Source organism: Physeter macrocephalus, chromosome 7, assembly GCF_002837175.3.
Source record: "Physeter macrocephalus isolate SW-GA chromosome 7, ASM283717v5, whole genome shotgun sequence".
Taxonomy (NCBI): domain Eukaryota; kingdom Metazoa; phylum Chordata; class Mammalia; order Artiodactyla; family Physeteridae; genus Physeter; species Physeter macrocephalus.
In genome coordinates, this window is record NC_041220.1 from 66,146,360 (window position 1) to 66,174,218 (window position 27,859).

At 42.9% G+C, this 27,859-nt stretch overlaps 2 protein-coding genes across 3 annotated transcripts in view; one reads left to right on the forward strand and one right to left on the reverse strand.

The window, feature by feature from the left end:
- Positions 1–25,724, reverse strand: part of G3BP2 (G3BP stress granule assembly factor 2) — a 76,108-nt gene extending 50,384 nt beyond the window's left edge. Inside the window, exon 1 of the mRNA XM_028491921.2 lies at positions 25,576–25,724. The gene's annotated coding sequence lies outside the window, so the exon portion shown is untranslated. The remainder of the gene's footprint in view (positions 1–25,575) is intronic.
- Positions 25,725–25,930: 206 nt separating this feature from the next.
- The window catches only part of USO1 (USO1 vesicle transport factor), a 91,097-nt gene continuing 89,168 nt past the window's right edge, over positions 25,931–27,859 (forward strand). For both annotated transcript variants that reach the window (XM_028491919.2, XM_007113647.4), the window contains exon 1: positions 25,931–26,181. In XM_028491919.2, the coding sequence (XP_028347720.1) occupies positions 26,116–26,181 (66 nt within the window). In that variant the 5' untranslated portion in view covers positions 25,931–26,115. The remainder of the gene's footprint in view (positions 26,182–27,859) is intronic.

The window sequence follows — 27,859 nt, forward strand, 5'->3', positions numbered from 1 at the left end:
TGGGAGGATCCCGCGTGCCGCGGAGCGGCTGGGCCCGTGAGCCATGGCCGCTGGGCCTGCGCGTCCGGAGCCTGTGCTCCGCAACGGGAGAGGCCACGACAGAGGGAGGCCCGCATACCACAAAAAAAAAAAAAAAAAAAAAAAAGGTAAGTATATCTTTATACCTCACCAACTTCTAGGAACAATTTTTTTTTAAAATATTTATTTATTTATTTGGTAGTGCCAGGTCTTAGTTGCAGCAGGCAGGCTCTTTAGTTGTGGCATGCCAACTCTTGGTTGTAGCATGCATGTGGGATCTAGTTCCCTGACCAAGGATTGAACCCAGGCCCCTTGCATTGGGAGCATGGAGTCTTAACCACTGTGCCACCAGGGAAGTCCCTCCAGGAAGAATTTAAGACAGCACTAGAAGGTAGGATGAGCTGAAGTATGAGGTACCACATCCAGAAATAACAGTTGGAGGGATTTCCAGAAATTATTAGCATGAAGTAATAAAAGCATGAAGGAAGCTGGAACAGCAGGACACAAAAGAAGGCAGGACTTTGAGAAGAGGTAATGGTCAAGACCTTTGAATGTCCAGAATAGCCGTATGGCTTACTCTGCCAGAGAAGGTTAGGACACAACACTAGTGGGGTTGGGAAAAAACAAAACAAGATTTGATTGTCTGGAAAGGGATATGGTAAAACTAATCAATATTTTCAGGGCCTCAGGAAAACAGGCTTCAGACCTAGAGGGAAAGTGAAGTTCTTTTTTATAATAAATTTAAAATAAATTTATAAATTTATTTATTTATTTATTTTTGGCTGCGTTGGGTCTTGATCGCTGCGTGCGGGCTTTCTCTAGTTGCGGTGAACGGGGGCTACTCTTCGTTGTGGCAGGCAGGCTTCTCATTGCGGTGGCTTCTCTTGTTGCAGAGCACGGGCTCCAGGCACGCAGGCTTCAGTAGGTGTGGCATGTAAGCTCAGTAGTTGTGGCTTGCGGGCTTAGTTGCTCCACGGCACGTGGGATCTTCCCGGACCAAGGCATGAACCTGTGTCCCCTGCATTGGCAGGCGGATTCTTAGCCACTGCACCACCAGGGAAGTCCTGAAAGTGAAGTTCTTGAAAAGAAAAGACAAGCAGTATCCAGGTGCCCTGGAGGGAAGGTTATGTGACTGCAGTCCCTCTCAGGTACCACAGGCTCAATTCAGGCCTGCCTGGTTTATAGCAATCAGACTCAATTCTAAGAGTCACCAAACTGTGATCCTTTTTGGCTGCTGCCATGACCATCTCCTGAACTGGGTGGGTCCGAGCCTGGAGGTGCTGGGTACTAGTGTGCAGGATCTAAAGTTCAAGGCAGGAGTTGGGCTCAGAAGTCCGAAGTAAGCCAGGTCAATCTGGACATCCCTGGAAATTAGCCAGAAATGTGGGTCAGGAGCTCAGGAAAGAAGTTGGGCTTGAAAATGGAGCTTTGGGGAGCAAAAGAGTTGAAGCTGAGGAGTGAGTGCTAAGAGAGAGGCACAGGTGACTCTCAAAGCCTACAGAGGAGCCACAATTAAGGGATGAAGGGAGAGGAGGCAGCGACCACAGCAGTCAAAGATACACACAAGAGGGGCTTCCCTGGTGGCGCAGTGGTTAAGAATCCGCCTGCCAATGCGAGGGACACGGGTTCGAGCCCTGGTCTGGGAAGATCCCACATGACGCAGAGCAACTAAGCCTGTGTGCCACAACTACTGAGCCTGCACTCTACAGCCCACGAGCCGCAACTACTGAGCCCACAAGCCGCAACTACTGAGCCCACGTGCCACAACTACCGAGGCCCGTGCACCTAGAGCCTGTGTTCCGCAGCAAGAGAAGCCACCGCAATGAGAAGCCTGTGCACCGCAGCGAAGAGTAGCCCCCGCTCAGAGTCGCTTAGCATCGCAAAAGAGAGCAAGAAGTTTAAAGAAGGGAGCCACTAACAGTCATTTGCCAAAGGACACACAGGACAGAGAATGAAATAATGTCCAGGACCTGGCTGGTAACCTTCCAAAGAAGAATTTTCAGAGAAAGGGGTGGAAACCAGAAAGCAAGGAGTTACGAGTAGGAAGTTAGAGGCTGCCAAACAAATCAGCTGGTATTTATGGTAGTAAGGTTTGAGTCATGTTTGGCTGTGGAGGTGCTAGCTCTGACAAGCACACGCTGAACTGCCGCCCTGCCACCCCCTTTTATGTCTGGAACTCTAAGATACCACCTGGATCACCTAGTCTTACCCAGTCCTAATTAGTAACTGTACTGGTTATATTTCTTATTTTTTGACGTGGAAGCCAATGGCTCTCTAATTCCGTCTCTGGTTGCCAACAGTCCATCCCACAGTGGGCTGTGTTAAACAAAGGACCGTGGGGCTCACCCCTTTGAGAACAGGAACGGGGTCACCAAGCAGCAGACTGACTATGAAGAAGGGGATTCGGTCTTCCCCTCCGTTTCGTATTTGTTTTTACTTCCCAGGGCCCAGGGGCCTTGGCAAAAAACACTGAAAAGTGTAAATGATGCAGGTGGGGCAGAAAATTGCCAGTCTTCTAGCAGTTGTTCCCAATCATCAGTCTCGTCATGGAAAGAGGACTAAATCAGGAGTGCGGACACCAATGGGGAGGCTGCTAATTTTATAACTGTAATCCTTTCACACAGTCCCCTGTCCACATACACGCAAAGGGTAACATGAAGTTGAATTCACAGCATTTTCTGTATGCTCAAATATACTTGTTTAAGCAGCCAGAAAATGGTCATTCCTAATAAAAACAAGTCAAGAAAAAGGGAACATGACTTCCTTAAAAGGTACAAAAACATATATTCAGACTCTATTTTCATCCCCTTTAAAAAGACAAGTGAATTGAGCTTTTTTGTACATGGCACCAAAGCCAGAAATCTTAGAGAAAATAATCTAAGAAAATTTAAATCGTAAAATTAATGTATTTTTGCTGAAATATTCGTGGATGAAATGATATGATGTCTGGTATTCAATACAACAAATAATTTAGGGGAAGTAGGTAAGAGTACAGATAAAATAAAGTTAGCTTTGAGTCGACAATTATTTATGCTTGGTGATAAATATGTGGAGATTTAATATACTAATCTCTCTATTTTTATTTGTTTGACATCTTCCACATTATAAAGTTTTAAAAAGTAACACGCTTTTGTTAAGTCAGATAATACCTTGTAAACAAAGTTGAAAAGCAAGCAATAACCTGGGGGGAAATATGCAAAATGCTGCACTGTTAGGGTTTATATCCTTAAGAGAAAGAGATCTTACAAATGAATGAGAAAGACTAACAACTAATAGAAAAAAATGTCAGGAATGGGTAATTCACAAAAGAAGAAATACAAAAAGCTAATAATCATATGAAAACATATTCAACTTCACTAATTCTGGGAGACAGAATAATGGCCCCCCCAAGGATGTCCGAGTCCTAATCCGCAGACCTGTGAATATGTTACTTTACATGGCAAAAAGGGATTTTGCAGATGTGATTAAGGATTTGAGAATGGAGAGACTATCCTGGATTATCTGGGTGGGCCCAAAGTAATCACCAGGGTCCTCAAGAGAGGGAGGCGAGAGGATCCACGTCAGAGAGAAGGCAATGTGAGGAAGGAAGCAGTCAGTGAAGGAGATTAAACAACGCTATGTTGCTGGCTTTGAAGATGGAGGAAGGTACCATGAGCCAAGACGTGCAAGTGGCCTCTAGAAACTGGCACAGGCAAAGAAACCTGTTCTCCCCTAGAGCCTACAAAAGGAAGCAGCCCTGCTGACACCTTGACTTCAGCCCAGTCACTGTGCCTGGAGGAGAACACACAACAGTGCCAGCTGATCTCATTGGCCTACTGACTTCCAGCAGGCCCTCAGTGACCCTACCTCCACTGCCACTGTAATTATACGTTTCCTATCAATTTACTCTCCTAAACGACTATGTCACAGCTTCTCTGCTCTCCTCAATTTGCCAACTCCCCCCACTTACCTTCCCAATGCATTCCCTTCGGTGGTGCTGTTTGTTAGAGGGACTTAATCCCACAACACAGTCAAGAGCAACCAAGACACTTGCAAACTCTCCCATGTACCAGCATCTGCACCTCACTCCCCGTCCCCCTGCTGCTTTCCATATACTGTGCTCCCACCTAAGGCTAATCCTCCCCTCTCACCTACTCAAGAGCATCACGGCTGCAGTTCTCCACCATCACTACTTTTTCTCTCTCCACTGGATCATTCCCATCAGCACATAAACGGGCTTTAAAACAACAACAAACTTCCCCTACCACATTCCCCTCTAGCTACCCCTCCATTTCTTTGCTTCTTAGAGTACAATTCCTCAAAAGAGTTTTCTATAGTTGTTCTCTCTAATTCCTCTTCTACCCTTTTTGAGCCCACTCCAGTTGGCTCCATTCTCAGCACAGATCTGCATGGTGGGAATCATTTCCATTTACAGAAGAGGGAACTTGTTCAAAACCACATGTCAGTCCACAGCTGACTCTGAAGGCTGGGCCATTCCTATTCACTGCTTCAGCCTGCCTCTCCCACTGTCCTTTCTTATTTTCTCCTGCAAGTTGGACCACCCAGCTAGCCTCCTATAACCCTGGCCTTGTCTGCATGCCTTATAAAGTGTTTATAAGATTTGATTCTAATTAGTTTATGAACCACAACATACTGTATTGATCTTGAAACTAATGTATTTCAGATTTTACCTGCCTGTGTCATGGCTGACACTGAGATAATGTTTTCACCTATAGTTATTGCTTTTAGGAAAGATTTCATGAATATTTCCCTAAGCTACACCATCTCACTGATTTGTAAGTTTATGCATTATTTTCATTTTCACTAATACATACTCATTACAAAAATGTAGAAAACGGGAAGCAAAAATACATCAGCCATAATTACACCACCGAATACAAATACTGTTAGCTTAGCACTTTTATTTCCTTCCAGGTTTAAATATGTACATTTTCTGCCTAGTTATAAGCATAGCAACTATGGAAAAGTAATCTTGTATTATCCATTAAAATATGCAAAGAAATCAACATAAATAAAAACAGGAGTACTTAAGGACATATGATACAGGAAATAATGTTCATCAGTAAAAGAATAGTTACATAATTTGTTTCCTCTTCTGTAAAATCTAAATAATACTAGAACTTTATGGGACTGTTGTAAGAACTAAATTAGGAAATGTTTAGAAACCATATGATATATTAAATACAGCTGATCAGAAAGCATATCATTTGTACAACAGCTTATCTCCTCAACCCTATATTCTCTAATTCAGCCCTGTCTAGCTCAGGTCAAACTTCTCTAACCTGGCAACACTATTCTAGAAAGCCTCATTACTCTTTCGATTTCTAGGTTCCAAAGAGATGAGGTCATTCTGTCAATGCAACAGATATCAAGGATATTTATTCTTCTGTGTCCTATTTCCCCAAAAGATAAGGTCTGCTACATTATTTTGTAGGTACTGAACCTTTTCTCCAGCTTTAGCCATAATTTACCAATTCTAACCTTTCAGGAGTTAAGACTGCTCGGCACACACCTCTGTTTTTTTCCTTTCTCTTTCGATGGCCACTTCCTCAAAGTTTTCATTCACTTCATCTTCCTGGGGGTAGCAAGCTCTTGGTCTTTTTGATCCTGTATTTAGTTTCCTTGCCCATCTTTGGCACATCACAAAATCAGGTATAAAATAAAACTCTCAGCAAATAGAACAGTGCTAGTAAGATAAATATCTCTTGAATGAATGAGATTATTTTTTATTGTCAGAGAAAGAGAAAAGGGTGCAGAAAATATACTATTAGAGTTTATTAATGCCACCCTTAAAACTGGGAGAAGATTAAATAAAATTGGCCTAATAATTTTAAACCATTTGGTTTGAATAAAATTGTTTTCTTATCCCCCTTAATTTGCTAAAAGGAATCTTGTTGAGTAAGCAATATTTTACACTTGAAACAACAGTGTCATCTGGATCCAGTAAATAATATCCTAGTCATTATGTTTGTTTTTATTTGTTTTATAGTCTAGCCCCTTGTTTGAAGGTTTCTGGGCTCAAATACAAATACTGATTTAATTTGGGAGAACAATTTCATCCAATTCTCTCCTACCCACCGAAATACTCTAGAGTAAAAACACTGTGAAGGGGTCCAGAATATGTCACAGTGGCATAAAAATTATTTTAAGCAGAAGGCATTTGAGTTCCTGAAATCTCTTCTCTGTCTGAAAGCAGAGCCTCCCAAAAGAACTCAAAGCGCCCAATTGTCAGAAACCAACCAAGGAACATTCCTATCACCAGAGATGTTGAGAAGTCACCACACCACGACTAAACAAACATTGTCACAAAAACTATCCTATCTCCCATGATACTCCTCAGGGCCCATTTACCTTTCCAAAAACTTGTTTTCTCATACATGCCCTTTCTCCCCCTCCCCTTCCCTTATTAAGAAGTCTTTTGTTTTCCTGTAAATGCCCTCCCCTCCTCCCCTTTCCTCCATTAAGACGGTATATAAGCCCCCAATCCTAACTGCCCCTGTGAGTCATATTTTCTGTGAACTCCTGAACACACGTTAATAAAAACACGTGATTAAATTTTGTCTTTTCTCTTGCATATCTGTTCTTTGTCAGTTTAATTCAAAGGCCCCCAACAACTGAACCTAAGAGTGTCTACCAATTCTTTCTCCCTGACAACCTGATGATCAAGTATTTCCAATATTTCATTGCAAATACTGAATTTTAAATCTCCACATGGGCCCTGCTATAAGAATAAGCATTATTTATGGTTATATCAGCAGAAGTATATTTGAAAGCTACAAGCAAGGTGATTACTGCCCTGGACACCCCTGCCCACCAGGCCTACCCTGGAATTTGGAAATAAGACTGGCATCAGACACAGCAGAGGTATGTCAATGGCCTGGAAGAGACTTCTAAGTGTTTCCATGAGGTAAATCTGGACATAACCAGCCTGAATGTATAAATAGAAGGCATCAGTGAGAAGGTCAGTTGGTTAACCTTGGAAGGATAAAAGAAAGGCACCCAGGGCCCACCCCAAGGGGTGATTCCTGCAGCATCCAGGGCTAGGGCCACTATACTGGCACAGTAATGCCTGCATAGCAGGAAGAACAGTCTCCTAACTTGCTCAGCTGAAGGGCAGTCCTTAAAATCACCCACATGCTTTTGTTCCAACAGAGTAGGCACTTAATAAGTAAATGCTGTTTACAGAAGGAAGGAAGGAAAGAGGCTCCCACAAGCAAATTTATGATTGTAATCTGGCTTCCTTGTAACTTCCTGTGGGCACAAAAAGTGCTGAGGAGGAGTCTCTTCCTCCTGTTAACATATCTTCCTACACATTAACAAATGAACAAACTTAAGGTCGGTGCAAGGTTCATTTAGCAGAAGCCAGTTTTCCAGGGTTTCAAGCAATTTACGGTCCAGTTGTGAGGACCAGGCACTCAGAGACCTGACACAGTACGAGGGAGCAGCCCCCAGCTCCCAGCCCACAGACTACACCTGTCAGTCCTCCTATCCACAGCACTTACCAGTTATGCAACTTCCTCCCCTGGCCATCCTTTCATTCAACAACTATTTATTAAGTGTCTACAAGAGCCAAACAGTAACCTGGATGGAGGCCTGTGAAACAGACAAAACAGGGCCTTCTGTAGACTGAGGTCTGCTGAACTGCACATACGGATTAGCCAGCAGGGAAGTTTAACATAGTGGGATAAAATCTATAGGAGAGGAAGATGGGAGCACCAGATTCTGGGGGGTGGGGAACTGAAACTGAAGGATGAGTAGGAGCCAACTCCGTGGATGGGAAGTGGTCTAGGTGGAGGGTAAGCTGGGGCAAACTTCTGGAGGTAAGAACAGTTAGGAACTGAAGCTGTTTAGTGAAGCTGGAGTTTAGGAAGTTGGGGCAAGGCAAATTTGAAGCCTGAGGGACTTATATAAATCAAACATTTTGAATTTTATCCTGAAGGCAATGGGGAAGTACTGAGGTATGTTAGCCAAGAGAGAAACCACATGTGGTTTTCTTAAAAATATCACACAGGCTCCAGCAAGAACAAAGGAGGGGGCAGGAGGAAGACAGAAGGCAAGGGGTGCCTTTAACTAATATCTTTGGTGGCTGGCCTAATAACTTACCTTTCGTTCATAATTCCCTCCCCTCATTCGCTATTCATTTGACTCATAAAATGTTTTTAAGGTCATTTCATTTTCTTATTATGGATTACAAGTTGGATTACAAGATAATTTTAACCTAAATATAATTTCATTTTATGGCAACGCCTCTTGTCTATTCAGAGTAAATGCTTCTCTTGATAAATATATTTATATATTATATATAAATATATAATATATATTCTTATATATTTATAAAATATTATATATATTATATATTTTTATATATAATTATATATAAATATATATATAAATATATCTTAGACAAAATGCCCTCTGTAATTTTACTATGAAATTTCGTTTTTTATTTGTTTATTTTTTACCTCTTGCCCTGCCCAGAGATCACCTAAACTCATTGCCCAATTTAAGGAGAAAATGCCCAGAGGGGATAATCCCCGGGGAGGGGAAGGTACATTTAACTGCCTGAGGTCCCCACCTGCAGCTCCTCAAAGATGCAAATGGCCCACCTGAGGAAACAGAACACCTACACCTGCCTGGGCAGCAGGAGGTAAAGGCCCACCCAAAGAAAACAAGAGGCCAAAGCCTAAGGTAAATCTGTTTTATTCTCAAAAGTAAAAGCCCAGAGGCAGAGCCTGAAGGAGATGCTAGTTTACCATTTCAACAGAAGTCAAGATTATAGATTAGAGCCAAATTAAGTCACCTTCCGTACTTTCTTATGGATTTTCCTACAGCTAGTTTCCAGGCCATTCCCCTGCAGTGATTAGCTATAAAGCTTATTTAGAAAACAAAAGCCTTGTGCTGAGCAGGACAGCCAGAGAGCACTTCCCACCCACACTGTGCCTGGGGAGAGGGGTCCCCTGAGAAAGAGTGGAAGTGGGGCAGGCCGGCCAGGGAAAAAAAGGATGGAGCAGGTGCCTAGGCTAAGGAGTGGCAAGTTCCTGGGACCCTGGGAATGTTCTTCTTCAGCCACTTACGAGAGCTCCCACCTTAGCACCGGCAGGGTCCTTAAGAGCTGGCAGAGGGTGAACAAGGACCTACTATATTCAATATCTTGTAATAACCTATAATGGAAAAGAATCTGAAAAAAGAATACATATGTATATGTGTGTGTGTGTGTATGTGTGATAACTGAATCACTTTGCTGTATACCTGAAACTAACACAACATTGCAAATTAACTATACTTCAATTTTAAAAAAAAGGTTAAAAAAGAGTCGGTAGAGGGTAAAGGAGCTGTGGAAGAGGGCTATGAAGGAGGAATGAGCGTGAGGGCTTCTCAGTACCTAGACCATTGTATATCAGAAAGTCTTACTGTCCTTGAAACTCACAGATGACTGTAAGAGCAGCTATCATTTATTGAGCACAGAAATAGTGCTTAGCATAATAAGTACTTGCTATATGCCAGGTCCTGTTTAAGGTTCTTCACATATGCATATATACATACATACACACACACATATATACATAAACACACACACACACATTTAATCCTCAAGCAGTCCTATCAGGTCAGTTCTATTATTATTTCTATTTTATAGTTGAGGAAACAGTCTCAGAGAGGTTATATATGTATCAAGATATAATTCACAGGTGAGTCCTTTGGAAACTCTAAGATCCTACTTACACTTGAACTTCAGCTATTCTAATACACCTGAATATTGAGGCAGTATTGTATATTTTTGCATAGTGTTGTAGACTCTAGCTCGATTGGGTTTGAATCCCAAGCTGTGCCTCTTGCTGGCTGTGTGACTTTGGCCAAATAATCACAGAATGGGCATAATAATGGTAGGTACCCTACTGACCACCTAAGGGCAGTTACAAGGATTCTGTTAGCTAATACCTGCAAAGTCCTTAGAACAATGTTTGGAACACAGTACATACTCAGTAAAAGCTGGCCACTACTAAAAGTCCACATGAGATCACAAGGAGCAAATCAGAGTGCAAAGGACTATCATGCATAGCAGTGGGAACTGAAAGCTAACAACCTTAACAGCAAAAGGGAAATGTAAAAGCACAGATAACCAAGTATATATGTGGAAATGTGTTTGATGGGAGAAGAGCATAATAAAAGACAGATATGTGCATGACATGTGGCCCTTCAGTCCTGCACATTCACAACCAGGTTAGCGTGAAGGAATGGACCTGAGATAATATCCGTAACATTTCAAACAATCATCAAATTGATGAATGAGGATGCCATTCACATTTCTTCTATAAAGGATCATTATTGGTTAGTTTTATTAGAATCCTAGGGTTTAACAAATCAATTTAGAAAAATGTTGATTGGCCTTAGACTTGCCAAATATAAATTTTATAAAATTATAATAAACTTGTATTGTTCATATTTCATGACATTTATTCAGAGCAGAACTGGATTTAATGAGAGTAGAACCTATTATTCAATATTAAATAGTGAATCTTGAGAATAAAGAGGTAAACATAATCCCAATTGAATGAATTAGTTAATTGGTTTTCTTAGCTATTACTATCAATACCTGTTTTTTGGCCAATTTATACATAAAATAGATATTTATTTCATAGTAAATTCAAATGCATACTCAACAAACAGACCCTCTATTATCAAGTACCTGAATTGACAAGAGTTAGGACTGTGCTGCGTGCTGCAATGGCTACCCTGCTGGGGATAGGTGTTGTCTGAAGGGAAGAATCTTCAGTGCCAAAGCAGAAAACCAGGCACTGTGAGGGTGGATCTAAGCAAGGCTGTCAGGCCCTCTCCTTTGCCATGTCTCTCCCCTACTAGACTTGACTGTGAGAAGGGACCTTGCATTTTGTTCTGCCCAACCCCTAGCACCAAGCCTGGTAAGTGATTCCTCAATGTTGGGATTAAAGGGGGCCCAATCTTCATCAATAGTCCAAGAGCCAGGAAGACGGGATCAATACACTCTCCTTATAAACCAGATTATAAAGATTGGCATCACTCTCACTCTCGGTGTTTATTTCCCTGTGGTTATCTCCTAGCAGATAAAACACAGCTTTAGTTAGGCTCAGCGGTAGATTTGATTCACAGCCAGTGACGGGTCCACAGCCTTGGAGGGGAAACAGTGCCTCCTAGAGGCCAACATGTTGGTGGCAGGAGTAATTTGTGAGAGACCTGAGGAGGTACATCCTGGGGACACAATGATGATATTATGGTCCAGTTAATCCCTCTCCTTCAAGTATAAAGTTTGAAAGTCTGTGGCTCATTTTTACTTGAAAAGTGTCATTTGTTTTTACAGAATCATCTATTCAAAACATTGCTAACCCGTTAATCATGATTCCTTTCAATTCCTTCAACTTCAACTTGGTGCTAAAGTCTGATTATTTGTTTCCCCCTACAAATTCTATGTTGAAATCCTAGCACCCAATGTGATGGCACTGTAGGTGGGGCCTTTGGGAGGTGATTAGGTCATGAGGGCTCCAAATGAGATTAGTGCCCTCATAAATGAGGCCCAAGAAACCTCCCTTGTCCCTTCTGTCTTGTGACAGAACAACAGAAAGACAAAGGTCTGTGAACCAGGAAGTGGATCCTCACCAGACATGGAATCTGCCAGCACCTCGATCTTGGGCCTCCAGCCACCAGAACTGGTAGAAAATAAATTTCTGTTGTTTATAAGCCACCCAGTCTATGGTATTCTGTTACAGTGGCTCAAATGGAGTAAGACCCTTGGATAATAACAAACCAGCTCTGATGACCCTTGGCTTGAATTTTATGAGAGGATATAAGCTAAAGTTGGCTAGTTCAGTTTAACGAGAAAAAAAAAAAAAGCTTATTGAACATACCACCACATACCAGGTAGTACGCACTCAGCTATTATTGAACACTAATGATAACTTATATAAAAGCCAAAGTGTAGTGTGTGTTTGGACCACTTCTTGGGTTGGTGGATGACTCAGTATGAGAAACCAAGAGAGCAACCTCTTCTTGTCTACATATGTTCTGGCAAGATCACAGCTTTGTCTCAGACTGGAAACAACTGGGAAACACTGTTACTGGGTGGAGCTCTGTAACCCATTGGTTAGAGTTCTCCTTCTAATAAATTATCTACTTCTCCAAAGTGGGAGAGCTTACCTGAGGGAAGTACTGGGGTTAAGCTATGGCAGTGGTCAGGAGCAGCCAATGACATGCCCAGGGATAGATGTGGAAAATCAGGAGAGGGCACAGGCTCTGCAGTCACCAAAATCTCAGCTCAAATCCCAGTAATTGAGCTTTGCGACCTTCGCAAGTTACTTAACCTCGCTCTTTCAACCATTTCCTTTTGCATAAAGGGGATGAAAGTAAGGAGGTTGAGACAGTTAATGAAGACAATATATGAAAAGTGCGCAGCACAAGAAATTGTTGGCAGTAATTGTTGTTGTTAGGAAATAATACCAACTACCACGAAACTCAAGTAAAACTGAACAGTCCAAAGGGTCTTTGTAACAGGATGCACCAAATCTCCTGTCCTCCCACCTCCCTTACACTCTGTAAGCCAAGATAAAGGAGAACATAAGCAGCAATAATGAGGGAACATTTATTAAGCACACCTTCTAACTGGACCAGGATGGACACCTGACCCAAGCTGAGCCAGTCAGATTCCCAGAGTCATCCTGAGTCAGTTACTGGGAGCTGAGCTGTGAGGTTACATTAAGAACGGGCTGGGGTCCAGGCAAGTGGCCAAAGCCACTTGCAAGCCTGGAAACAGAGAGGCCGTGAGTCAGCACAGAAAGCAGGAGAATTCTTCTTAGACCTGAGTTCTTTTGAAGACTCAGGATGGACCCCAGACTCTCACAGAACTTCTTCACAACCTTACATGACACAATTTCAGAATAACAGGAATAGAAGCACCATCATGGTTGAGGTGAAGAGTGAACCAGAGGGAGGATGGAGGATGTAGAGATAGAGATTTAAGTATAAACCTTGGTATCTACATGTTTTTTTTTTTTTTTTTTTGTGGTATGTGGGCCTCACACTGCTGTGGCCTCTCCCGTTGCGGAGCACAGGCTCCGGACGCGCAGGCCCAGCGGCCATGGCTCACGGGCCCAGCCGCTCCGCGGCATGTGGGATCCTCCCAGACCGGGGCGCGAACCCGGTTCCCCTGCATCGGCAGGCGGACGCGCAACCACTGCGCCACCAGGGAAGCCCTACATGTTTTAAATTTTGTTATTTTCAGAGACCGAGAGGTCTCTGACAGTGAACTGTCATTTAAAAGTGTAAGCAAGAGGCAAGCTACTGAATGAGCAGGACTTGCATCTGCATCTCAATGGGGCTGTTACTGATCTTTACTACTTTTAAAAAAATGTACTCATTCATTCGTTCATTTGTATCTTAATCATTTTGTGAAAGAGATGATACATCCTAGGAGTATTTGATAATGTGAGGGATTTAGAAAGGTCACAGATATGTATCTCAGGAATGTCCTGGTCCTAAGGTACTCTTTAAAAAGAAATACTTGGCTATGAAGGGAAGGAGGCAGGGGAGGTACCTAAACCTGGGAAGACTTCTGGATCCCCAAGACAAACTCATACATGTTAAGGGTGAAATTTATTTCCTACCACTGTTCTTTCTTCATCTGCTTTGCCCTTCCTAAATTAATTTGTGCCACAGGACCCTCATAGTGCTTACTTGGAAACCCACTCAAGAGTACCCTTCCCGAATAGTACCTGATGGGCCTCTTGCAATTAAAATGTTCATTCTAGCAAAGCATGGCTCTCATTTAGCTCCTGAGGTATATGACAATTAATTCAAACTAATATATGAAGGACAGTTAAGCATGATGAGGATGTACTCTTTTCATTAATATTTGCATTTTAAAAGAAGATGTTTGTTGACCCAAAAGGCTAAGTCCTTCATGGCATACTTTTATGCACTGTAAACATCTGTTAGGAAGGTATTTTTTGATCCAAGGGTCCTTCCAGGACCTTTTAAATCACACTGTCTACCCCCATTAGAATATAAGTTTCACAAAAACAGACATATTTATCTGTTTTCAATCATTGCTGAATCTCCAAAGCCTACAACAGTACATTGCATAGTAATTGCTCAGATAATGTTTGTGGAATGAATAAATGATGATGCCAGGATTCATATCTATCTGGCTTTAAACGGTAATGTTCTTTCTACTATATGAAACTCTATCTCTTTCTTAAAATTAATCTCTTCACCTACCTTACAGTAAAAGAGAAAAGAAGGAAAGAAAGGATGGAAGGGAGGGAGGAAAATAGATGGTACCAAGATGGATGAAATGAAATTCAAGTTCAGGCATCAGCTGCAACATGGGGCTCCTTGGGTTTCTCCTCAAAAGCAAACTAATAATTTTGTCAGGGGCTCCAGATGTTTCTCTCCTGAAACTGTTTCTACCTAATATCTTTTCTAAGCTTGTTATTATTTGTGATTATTTAGAGGGAAAAAAAGGGCATGTTTATTTAAAGAAAAATTTATCCAGTAAAAATTATGGAACAGTTGAAAGAAGAAAACATGACCCATATCCTTCCACCGAAATATAACCACTCTGAATTCACATCTTACTACATTTCTTTCTAGGCTTCTTCCTATGTATATATTTTAAATACTTACCCAATTTTATTTATTTATTTTATTTAATCTTTTTTTTTTTTTTCTGGCCACCCCACGCAGCTTACAGGATCAGCTTGCGGTAGCTTAGTTCCCCAACCAGGGATCGAACCCTGGCTCCCTGCAGTGGAAGTGCGGAGTCCTAACCATCGGACCGCCAGGGAATTCCCCATATATTTTAAACTTAGCTATTATCATTCAGTATATACAATTTTGTATCCTGATTTATCACTTTTCTATCATCATTTTTAATTTCTGTCATGTACTGTATTATTATCCTCCATGATGTTCAGTGTAAAATTCTGAGTTAAATGAAGTGACATTTTCTGCTGCCAACTGGTATTAAAATTTTATGTTCTTTCATACTGATTCTGTGACAAGGGAATTTTAAAATTCCAATTCTTATTGTTGGCAGGAGATAAAGGAGTTTTACAATTCTCTCTTTCTCTTAAATATTTTAAAAACTGCAAAGAATCAATAAAACACGGGGTTGTATTTATTTATAATGCTGAGCAGACACCCTTATTCTCTAACCATTTTCCCCTCGAAGTCTTTCCAGATTATGATTCCTGGAGGAATTAATAGCCATTACCCCAAAAGAGAACAACTGCCTTGGACTACATGGAGAGGAACACACCCAAATATAAAGAAATTTAAGTCAGGTTTTATTTATTTAATATATACATAATGTTATCTTCATCTAGTAAACAGGACCATTCTACAACAGTTGTGCAGATTAATATAGAGTTTTATATATGAATATACTGTAGAGGTAGTTTTAGTCATACAGCTGAAAGATTTAAGAGAATACAGAATTTCTAAAACCAGCAAAAGGAAACTATGGTGTAGGGACCAGACTAGGGTTTGTAGACCTGTTCTGCTATTTACTAGCTATGTGACCACAAGTGATCAACAAAACAAAACAAATAAACAAAACCCTGTTCCCACAGGTTGGGGAGGGATATTTTAAAATATCAACCATGTTACAGGCTCCTTGGTAGATGTTTTTACAAAGACCATTTAATTTAATCCTTAGAATGATGCTACTGGGTTGGCAAGTGTAGTAAGTTTTTATTCTCCCCTCTTTACTTAAGAGGACCCCAATTTTACTGGGGGTAGCAATATGCTTATACCAAAGCAGAATAACACAATAATGCATTTCCCAGGCTCTCTTGCAACTAAGGCTGGGCAAAGTTCTTAACAAAATAGGTAGAAGTTGAAAGATGGAGCTTCCTGGAAAGGTTTTTATACGAACAGCAGACTGGCAACTACTATTGATTCAGGTAAGAATTATCAATGGATGCTAAAACTGAAGGGTGAAAGTTTGATGAGAAACAGGATATTTATCAATATTAAAGCATATCCCCCCAATTATACTTATTAACATCAAAGGGAAAAAAATAGTTAAATGTACAGTAGAGAAGTTTGGCAGACAACAACTTAAACAGATGATCAAAATTAATATCACTAATAGTGGGACAAACAAATGTTATGTACCTCCTGAGATGATGCACTGTGAGAAGGGCAGCAGTTCTGCGATATTCCTAGCAAAGATGCCAAAGATGCACCATCTGAACTTAATCGGGAAGATCAGACAAACCCCAATTGAGGGGCATTCCACAAAATAACTGATCTCTCCTGTACTATTCCAAATAGTGAAATCGTAAAAGACAAAGAAAGAGGAACCGTTCCAGACTGAAGATGACTATAGAGACAATATCAAAATGCAGTGTGTAATCCTGGTTTGGATACTGGGCCAGAAAAGAAAATAATTGGGGCTCCTGGCATAATCTGAATAAGGCCTGTGTTATTTAAGAAAATGTTTTTGTTGTTAGGAATTAGACACTGAAGTAAAGGGATATCATGCCTATAAATTCTTTTCCAGATGATTCAGGGGAAAAATGTATACATTTAGAGAGAAAAAAATGATAAAGTAATTGGGGTAAAAATGTTAAACATTTGATCTGGGTGAAAAATATTTGGGAATTCTTTGTACAGTTTTTGCAACCTTTCTTCAATTCTAAAATTAGTTCAGAATAAAAGTTACAAGAGAAAAAAGAGTGGGGAAGAACAGTTAACTTGTTGATAGATAACTTTTGACCTTGACCTTTGCCCTTCTTTCTTTCCAGATAAGGATGCAACTACAACCAGCTTGTAACAAAAAAGATGAAAGCTTCAAGCCAAGTATTTGCTTAGCAGAAAGATTCCAGCTTAGATCCCAATTTGTTTTAAGGCATTCTTTGGTTTTCTGTTGCAAGGCAGAAGGTAATCAAAACAGATATAGCAAAGTTAAGTTTAATTTGCCCAAGACTACACCATTCAAAAGTGGCAGGGGGCTTCCCTGGTGGCGTAGTGGTTGAGAGTCCGCCTTCCGATGCAGGGGACACGGGTTTGTGCCCTGGTCCGGGAAGACCCCACATGCCGCGGAGCGGCTGGGCCCGTGAGCCATGGCCGCTGAGCCTGCCCGTCCAGAGCCTGTGCTCCGCAACGGGAGAAGCCACAGCAGTGAGAGGCCCGCGTACCGCAAAAAAGAAAAAAAAAAAAAAAAAAAAAGGTGGCAGGACTAGAACGAAAACCCAGTTCTGTTTAGGTTTGCAAACAAAACATGCCATTTTGACCTATACCATACTGAAGCCCAGGCTTCGCTCTCTATGAAATGGGAATAAGAATTTTAGCACTCCAGAATGAACCTAGAGTGGGAGAGAACTTATAGCAGGGCCTGGCAGAGAGGACAGAGACTCAGATGTTTGCTGAATCAGTAGTTCAGGAAACCAAGCACATCTGTTTTCAGTATTGTGCTATACCGAGCAATTTTTAAGTCTGAAGAAAAAAAATAAAAAAACCCTGTATTTTTGTGGGTGTAATACTCTAGTTGCAGATATTAGTCAGCAGTTCCATTCAGTTTCTTGGATCTCTTTCACCACTCTCTCCCCTTCCTCTTCTTTGCCTCTTCTCTCCTTCACAGAAGCCTTTCTAACCCCCTCTCATTATCAATCAGCTCCTGCAACTCCATCTCCTACCCCATCCCACCCCTCAAAAAGAGGGAGGGGCTGAGTATGAATTTTGGGAGAAAAGCTCTTTGAACAAAGTGGTTCATTCCACCGGGGAAGGCAGGAGTTATTCCCCGAGAAGGACCATCCTTCCTAAAATGGCAAGGAAAAATCAAAAACAGGGAGCCTAAGTCTCTGGCCAGACCCGAGTAGCTACCTACAGGCCAAGATTCCAAAAGCTCCAGGCAGAAGACTAAGAGGTAAAGGAAGGCACTGTACTCAGGTCCAAACAACCCATCAGATATTCAACTCTCCTGAAGTTGAAGGACACGGCAGAACTTAGAATCACTAATTCTATTAAAATGAAAGGTGTGAAATTTGTAGTTTCATTGATTTGTTTTAAATGGTTATGAATTTTGAGCTTTAAAAAAAAACAAAGATCTTGATATTTATTATACCATGAAATAGGTACCCAAATACCAGTATAGTCATTTTGCTCTGACCCAGAAACCTGAACCAGACCTAGATAGCAGTGCCCTCACAGGAAGGAGACTGGCTGTGGCAATGACCTATTGAGACCCTGGATTCTGAGCTATTTAGGACTCACTATGCACATACCTGGGAGCGAGGGAGCAGTATAAGGACTTGGTTGTGGGTCACTTGGGGTCTCACAAACTGTGGCCCTGCCCTGGAAAGGCCATGTGTATATGCGGGTATTGGAGAGAGGGAGAGGGTAGTGGGAAGCGTAAGCTGGAGCTCTTCTAGTTCTTTATGCTACCCACGACTAGTATGGTGTTTGAGATCTTGGGCAAGGCAGCATTATGCAACCATCAAGCTAAAGAGAAGACTTCTCTCCTCTGCCTCTCTGTGCTCATAATCTTCTCATCTTCCATTCCTCTGCCCATGGACGCCACAGCTGCGGGCAGACAATGATGTCCACATCATTTCTTCCCTCAAACTGCATGCCAGTTCTGGACCCTTCACCTAATATCTGCGAGTTATTGAGCCTACCCCAATTATTCATACAGTGTGTTTGTCATCACAGGCCATTGGTTGCTCATAGGCAACATCATTAAAGAACTGGAACTGGGGAGAGAGGGGATCTTTAACATGTGGGCTGACTTTGAAAAGTTCTGTTCCAGGTCAGTTACCATCCTGCTGGCCTGGAGGCCCAATCTACATTGACCGACTGTACTCTGATCTCAAGAGAGAGCCTACAGAGTCCCCTGCTCTTGTACTCGCCTGGGCCACAGACTCAGGCAAATGAGATAGTCAGCTGCAACTTGCTCTGGGTCATGAACTGCTGATGAACGTGGCAATGACTCCATACTAAGTCATCTTAAGCTTCCAGGGAATCTTGGCATCACCTAGTAATGCGAACTTCAAAGGACTTAGTCTAGCTGTGCAGTGGGGCAGTAAAATCTTCAACCACATCCTGGCTATTCAGGACCTGCCTGTTCAGCTAGTTATAGAGGTTGGGGGAACACAGTGGGTGTTGGGAGGTGACAGTCAAATTCTCTACAGGAGGTAAGAGTGCCTGGGCCTGGAGCTGATAAATTTGTCCTTTAATAAACAGTCTTATAAAAAGTTCGTTGGGGGCTTCCCTGGTGGTGCACTGGTTGAGAGTCCGCCTGCCAATGCAGGGGACACGGGTTCGTGCCCCGGTCCGGGAAGATCCCACATGCCGCGGAGCGGCTGGGCCCGTGAGCCATGGCCGCTGAGCCTGCGTGTCCGGATCCTGTGCTCCGCAACGGGAGAGGCCACAACAGTGAGAGGCCCGCGTACCGCAAACAAACAAACAAAAAATTCCGTTGGAACTGAAAATGGGATTTCCTAGTTAAGGTGTTTCATAAGTAAGCAATTCTCTTTATTGTATTTTCCAAAGAATGGAAACACACCTGGACTGTACTTTTTTAAAAGAGGGTGTAGATATGGCTTTGCTTGCAGATATGAATACAAAGCAATGTAAAATTACTTTTATTAAATAATGCAACATGACCTCTTGAACCTTTCATAGAGCAACAGTACTGATGCGAGCAAATGCTAGTGGCACTGCTGGGAAAATATTTTTGAAAAAAACCTGGCAAGCAGTCAAGTCCATCAGGAGATATAGTGAGCATCTATCCTATTTTTCCTATTCTGATAAACTTTCTCCTGGAACAGTAGTCTAGCTCTCCTTTGAAGAAAGTCCCTGTTCCCCTGTTCTTATGCCATATGCTTTGAATTGAGGGGAGGATTCCCACTGCTTGTTTTAGAGGTGGGCTTGTGAATCAAGGCCAATCAGAGCACCTCACACTCAGGGCTATAGGAATTGGCCCGACACAAAGGCACATGGCCCAATAAGATCCAGTGAGTCATAAGAGGACTTTTGCTGAGATTCTGAGGAGAGAGGTGAGGAGTCTTCCTTGATGAACTTGGTCCTGGGAGGTTATAGGACTGCAGGAACTGGCAGCCAACTTGCCCTTGTACAGAGCCAGAGAAAGCAACCAATACAAAGAGCAGAGTCCAGATATAATGAAAGCCCAGATCCTGGAGAGATTATCTTGATGCCCCAGATCAAGTCATATCTGAAGTATCAGACTTTTCAGTAACATGAGCCAATAAAGTTTGAGTTGAGTACTATTATAGGGTAATATCTTTAAATGTTCGGTTGTTAAGAAATTGATGATATACACCAAAGGTATCTTGAGTCTCCACTCTAACCTTTATTAAGCACTTACTCTGCTTCATGTACTAAAGTACTAGACACATTAAAGCTATTATCTAATAAAATTCTAACAACAACCATATGAGGAAGATACTATTATTGTTCTTCTCAAAACAGGTAGAGCAGAAATTTGCATCCTGGACCCTAGAGCATGTGAAACTACTTGACTGTTCCAAGTGCTTGCCTTGGTCATGTTTCGCATCTAATAAGAGAGGTGGCTGTCCAACATTTTAGCCTCTGAATCTTTTTGTTCAAATGACATAGGAAGTATAAACAAATGAAATCAATCAAATGGAGCAGGATGGGGGCCCAGAACCCTCTTTCTTGCACCCTCCTCTCCCAAGGAATTCCTAGGGCTTTAAAAAATATTTTTAAAGCATTTCATGGAACACAATAAGAAAGGATGAAGAATACCTCTTCTTGTATGGAACAATTTCCAAGATATATTAAACGGTAAAAAGGTGTAAAACAGTGTGTACAATGTGCTACATTTATTTGTGTTATTAAAAGCGAGAGAGTCCATATACATATATGTATATCTGGAAGGATAAACAATAATTGTCTGTATTAATTGCCTGGGTGGCCAAGGAATAGTAGGGAGACTTTTTGCTAAATACCCTTTTGTACTTTATATTTTAACCATGTGAATGTATTACTTGTCTTAAAGAAGAAGAAGGAGTCTACGATGATGACAATAACTGCATTAGTGTAACGGATTTCAAACAAAAGTGAGCTTGCCACTGGGAGGTTGAGATGATTCTCCCAGTGGGCTGCGATCTGATCCTAAAAATTTAAGTCCTTCCCCAGACGTTTGTCTTTACATATGACTAAGTGTTAATTACTAAGTTGGTTACTGAAAGCCAACAAAATATTCATAAACTAAAATTAGTTAATACAATTTTCTGAGGACCCTGTTTCAGACTCTACTGAGGAAGTCTGGCTGCCATGCAATGCAGCAACACTGCAGAATGTCTGCTTCCATGCATACAAGCTGAAAGTGGGAATTTCCTCATTTGGGGAGTTCATTCATCCATTAAAGAGCTACCGAGTGCTGTCTATGCGTCAGATACTGTGCTGAAGCACTGAAGATATAGCAATTTACAAAAGGGCTAAAATCCCTACCCTTAAGGGTTTACATTCAGGTGACGGTGGGGACATATACAATAAACAGGATTCCATTAATGCTATGATGAACATTTCTTCACATTTTATGAAACCTAAAATTGGGATGTGTCTTTTGGTAGATGGCATCTTAGAGTCAGCAGCGTTTTGGGTTTTTTTTCTTTCTTTCTTTCTCTGAGGTGAACTTGACGGCATCTTAAGAGAATAAGGTATCAGACTGATAAGTGCTACAGAGGAAAATAAGCAGCGCAGAGGAGGAAGGAGTATGGGGAGGTTGCAACGTAAAACAGTCAGGAGAGACCCAAGTAGCCTTTGAGCAGACTTAAATAAGGTGAAGGGAGTGAGGCATTTCTCTATGTGGGTAGAGTAGCAAACAACCAAAATGCGGGAAAAAACGAGCACAAAGGCCATGAGGGGAAATCAAATTTCAGAAACACAAGCAAGCCAGTGCTGCTGGACTAGAAGGAACAAAGCAGAAGGTAAGGTCAGAGAGACAACAGAGGGGCCAGATTACACAGGGACTTGTAGACCACCTTTCTACTTAGTACATGATCATTGCCTTGAGTCTAGAGAGGTCAGATAGCATAGTACATAAGAGCACAGGCTTTGGAGCTAAGATTGCCAATTTATGTCCCAGCTGTGCCACTTCCTAGTGGTATCACATCAGGCAAGTTACTCTCTGTGCCTGCTTCGCCATCTGAAAAATGGGGCTAATAACACTACCCATAAGGTTGCTGTGAGGATTAAGTAAATCATTTTATGTAAAGTCCTTTGAAGAGATAGTCTAGCAAAGACAGAGCACAAATGTGTTTGATACTGTTACTACTGAATGGTTATGAATTTCAATTGCTGTTTCATCATTATCAATTTATTTTGTGTGTTGTTTGATTAATGAATAATATTAATACATAATGTTATTGACAATATTTTTGAACCCTGATTTTCCAGTAACTAGTCTTTAAAAACCTGTATGTGATATATTTCAAGCACAGATTATCACCTCCACTCGTCCTCCTAAGTAGGTATGGACAACTCCCCATCCTATCACCACCAACCTCAATCAAAACACAATCTTGTGCAATGATATTTCATTGTTATTGTTGAGTTTGCCACTAGAAAGTAAGAAAGGATGGGGAAAGTGGGCCACTGAGGATAGCGACTGAACTAGGGGATTGTAAGGAAGCAATTCTAAAAGTGGATTTCAAACCAATGAATTTTGTTAGTTGCTCTGTTGTCAGAAAAATCATTTTAATTTACCCAAGTTAAAATTTTGGATTATACGTATTTTAATGATTCATGACATTCTTATACTGAATATTTAGACTTAAGAAAGTGAGAAGTATAAGGGTGTAAGTCAGGCAGTCACAATTTTTTCATGTTTTCTCTTCCTTTATTTAAGAAATGGTGCTTGAGCATCTCCACGTAAAAGGAATTATGCTAGATCATTAAAGGGTACAAATAGGAACGAGACCTGGTCTCTGACTTTTCTCTATAAAATCAGTGGAACTGGATTTGTATGTAATCTCCTTTCTCTTTTCAGTCCATTTCATGGCTGCTCCCCTTTCAGATGCCCGACTGGCATAAAAATTAGGCACTGTACCCTCTCTGTCTCCTCTTTTTCCTGGAAGCATCAAGCAGCTCTACCCCTTCCCAGACACCAGGAGAGAGGCAAGACTGTGAGGTCAAGGGGAAATCTGGGGGCTCCACCCTCATTTCCTCGATCCCCAACTGTCCATTCCTCCTGCCCATAGTCCTTCCTGGCCAGTGGAGGCTGATAGGGAAGAAAACAGGTCAAATGAAGGGAAAACTCATAGTACGCTGTTAGTGACTTACTACATTCACCAAAATTTAAAACAAAGCAGGGCATTTTGAAAAGGGTGGCGTCTTAAAATAATTCTGCTAAGATGTCAAGGCGCTGCTTTTTATTACCAAATAATATATGTGATAGACATCCATGAGCCCCACGTGACCTCAGAGCTTTATCTCTGACAGTGGGGTAGAGTGGGGCACAGGGAGGAGGTGAGGAGAAGCTCAGGGAGGGGTAAGGCTTAGGGACTGGGTGAAGTTCTTTGCACACATTACCTGGTAATAAAAATGCCGAGCATTTATTGGTTACTTTTTTTAGGCTGCAGTGAAATGCCCCCATGGAAAATGTCTGAAGCAAAATGTCAAGTGTCCAGTTTTAAAGCAGAGGACAATGCTTAGTGTACGGTATTTTGGGCAGTATGATCCCCACTGTTCCCCAAGTCACCCAGGCTTAAAACCTTGGCACTAGGAAAGGAACATGCACTAGAGCCTTTGCGATATGTGTTATCTGCAATCCCACCTTACAGATGAAAAAAGGACCTTCTTCCTCAGCATTATATTCATATATCCTTTAATGTTTTGTTCATGTATCTATCAATATCACCTTTTATGGGACAATGCTAAGCCACAGAGACATAAAAATGAATAACATAGTCGTGCCCTTAACAGTCCGGCTCAACAGGCATTTTTTGAGAGCTTACCACATATCAACAACTGCAAAGTGCTAGCATATACATACGTATCTGGATTTCAGGGAGAGTTTTCAGAAGATGCCAGAGTTAAGTCTTAAGGAACTATGGGGCTTCCCTGGTGGCGCAGTGGTTAAGAATCCGCCTGCCAATGCAGGGGACACGGGGTCGAGCCCTGGTCCGGGAAGATCCCACATGCTGCGAAGCAACTAAGCCCATGCGCCACAACTACTGAGCCTGTGCTCTAGAGCACGTGAGCCACATCTACTGAGCCCACGCGCCACAACTACTGAAGCCTACAAGCCTAGGGCCCATGCTCTGCAACAAGAGAAGCCACTGCAATGAGAAGCCCGCACACCGCAATGAAGAGTAGCCCCCGCTCGCCGCATCTAGAGGAAGCCCGTGAGCAGCAACAAAGACCCAACACAGCCCAAAATAAATAAAAATAAATTAAAAAAAAAGTCTTAAGGAACTACCAGGAGTTTCCTTGATGAAGTGGAGGGAGGGGAAGGGCATATCCAGGCATATATCCAGAGTATGTGAGGGAGACAGGATCTAGAAAGACAGGCAAGAGCCAGAACATAATAGGCCTGTACACCAAGCTAAGGAGTTTGGATTTTATTATGGAGAGAATGGGCAACAACTGGAGGACTTTCGGAAGAAGATTAACACGGACAGATGTTTTGTTATTGTTAGGCTCACCCATGGGTGGACTGCAGATGACTGGAAGGAAGCCAGGGCGTGAATGCAGACAAACTAGTTAGGAAGCTATTGCCGTAATCTTGGTGAAAAATGACAACATAAACTATGTCAGAAGCAGAGAGCATGGAGAGCAGAGACCTATTTGAGCAATATTCTATAAATAGACATGACAGGATTGACTACTGAACACATGGGGGTGCAATCCAGAGTGTCAGATTCCTCCCAGCTTCCTCCTTCTAGCTTAGGCAATTATTTGGCTAGTGGTACCAAAGAGCGTGTCAGGGCACACAGAAAAAGCACATTGATTTTGTTTTCTTTAAGGGAGGCCGGGGAATCTGAGACCTGTGGGGCATCCAAGTGGAGATGTGTATTAATCAATTAGCTAACTAGACCCTGCGCTTTTTAGGTTCAAGATATTTATTTACAAGACTACTCCATAAGCGTGTGTACCTGGCACTCTCATTTCGAAGGAAACAAGGCATACCGATTTGAAAAATGCCATTTTTCATGCTAAAAAAAAACCACACTGAAAATGTACGGGTTTAGAGTTAATAACAAAACGTCATGCTACTAGCTGCCGAACTGACACGGCAGATCAATGTATTTTCTCTAGTAAGTTAAATGCAGGGTTCGAGTGGTTTCCTCCCCACACCACAGGAAAATAGCGGTGTACCTGGTATTTAGATCCAGGAATGCCTTTTAGCAGGTTGGAAGAGCAAGAGCTGAGAAATGCGCCCTCCCGTGGCAGTGGAATGAGGGGGCTCTAGCACCCTTTTTACCACCAAACAAAGCCCTGTAAAGAAATGCAATTTGCGGGGACGAGAAGGCCACAACGCCGGTACTGCTACACCGAGAAACCAAAAGAACCCTCCCAGGGGCCGGGAACCCTTACCTGTCACGTCGGCCGAAGGATAATTTCACTTTCGACTCAACAAAATACGACCCCAGATTTGACAGCTTGCAGTTAAGTCCGCTCGGCGACAATTAAACACCCTGCAAGCCAAAATGCGTACGCTATCCGGATCCTCTCCAGCTGGCAGGGCAGGGCTCGGACCACGTGGGTGGTTGGGACCAGCCCGAGCGACCAGCGTGCGCTGAGGTAGGAGGCGTGTCCTCGCGGAGGGAGGCGGGGCCTGATCAGTGGGCGGGGCTTGGGTGGACCCCGGCTACCGGCCTCCTCTCGCCTGCTTTCCCTCTTGCCTTCGCCCTTCGAGCCGCCACGTAATGCCACGTCCCCGCGCATGCGCATTTAGACAGGTGGTGGAGGCTGTTTCCGGGCTTAGGGGGCTGGAGCTGCAGCCGAGTAAGAGGCGGTGGTGGCGGCGGCCGGAGAGCGCTGAGTGCGGGCTTGGGGGCCAGGCCCTGCGGAGGACAGGGGAAGTTATCTTTTCTATCCCGACGGGGCCGGTGGAGCCGGTTGCTGAGCGGCAAGATGAATTTCCTCCGCGGGGTTATGGGGGGTCAGAGTGCCGGACCCCAGCACACAGAAGCCGAGACGGTGAGAGGAGTGGCGGGTCCGGGACTTGGGAAGGGTCCGGGCAGGAACTGGGACGGAGGATTCGGGGGCCCGGAGGTCACCTCCCGCGCGTCACCGTGGGCCGGGAGTCCACATGCCTCCTCCCCCTTTGCCCCCGTGCCTTCCTTCTTCTCCTGAAACCCCCGAGTTGTTACCTCACGCCCCCAGCGAAATCCCCAGCGCGGCGACTCGGCCCTGCTGACAACAGCTCCGCAGGCCGCTTGGTGGTGGTCCGCGGGTGGTACCGCCCGGGAAGTCATCGATCCGGGGCAGGGGTGGCCCGACCTGTCTCCCACGCCCCTCGGGGCCGCGGGCCTGTCCCTCCCGTTTCGCCAGTGTCTACACTGGCGGTGAGGAAAGGCCAGCTCCCTCCCTCGCGGTCTGGAATGGGGCTTTGGGGAAGACTGCAAGAAGGTTTAAAACCCAGCTGTTGACCAGAGCAGTTGGCTAAGAATAATAACGATAGTTTGGGCGCAAAGCTGCCTGCCCTAGTCCCTTCAATTGGAGACAAGTCGTTCTGCCAGGTATTATTAGTTCGGACCCCGTTTTTCAGTCTTACCCAAATATTTGGGAAATACTCCCTCGGACGTTGTAGGGATCTTTCGCGCTCAAACTGCTTTGGAAACACATTTCCCTTCCATTCACCCCATTCAGAAGTCTGAACTCGTGGTAACAGGATTTGCAGCGTCACTTTAAAAAAGTTGTTAGCTACTACAAACAGTATTTGATAAGTTGGTTCGATTTTAGGTTTAGGATAAACTTTCTTCGAAGTTTGGTTAAGTGTCTATTAGAAATGAGTGTATATGACCTTTTTTAAAACTAAGCCTTTAATTTGAGAGTAATTTTAGATCTACAAGAAAGTGACAAACTGACTATTTTGGGGGGGGCGCTGCGTTGGGTCTTCGTTGCTGTGCGCGGGCTTTCTCTAGCTGCAGCGAGCGGGGGCTACTCTTCGTTGCGGTGCACGGGCTTCTCATTGCGGTGGCGTCTCTTTGCAGAGCACGGGCTCTAGGTGCGCGGGCTTCAGTAGTTGTGGGACACGGCCTCAGTAGTTGTGGCGCATGGGCTCTAGAGCGCAGGCTCAGTAGTTGTGGTGCAAGGGCTTAGCTGCTCTGCGGCAAGTGGGATATTCCCGGACCAGGGCTCGAACCCGTGTCCCTTGCATTGGCAGGCGGATTCTTAACCACTGCGCCACCAGGGAAGTCCAAAGTATGACATTTTAAAGGTAAACTTTGGGTAGTATTCGTAGACATTACTGGGTTGTCTATGAACATAGATCCCATGTTCTGTGTTACTGGGATCCTGAAGGGTAAATAATAGCTTTCATTTGTCAAGCTCTTACCTTGTGCTGGGTACTGTGCTCTTTATAGTTCACATTCTCCTTAGATCCCTAACCACCCTGAAAGATAGGTGATAGTATCCTCACTTTACAAATGAAGAGATGAGGCTTAGAGAGGTGAAGTAACTTGACCTAGGTCACACTGCTAGTAATGGAGCAGGGATTCAACCAAAGTTTGCCGTACATCAAAGCCTAGGCTTTATTGCTGCTGCCCCGTATTTTAATACTTACCTGGGAATTTTGCAAATTTATATAATTATTAAAACTAACCTCACAAAATCTGAGTTAGAACTGTTTAAAGCAGAAGCTGAAAGCTGGTGA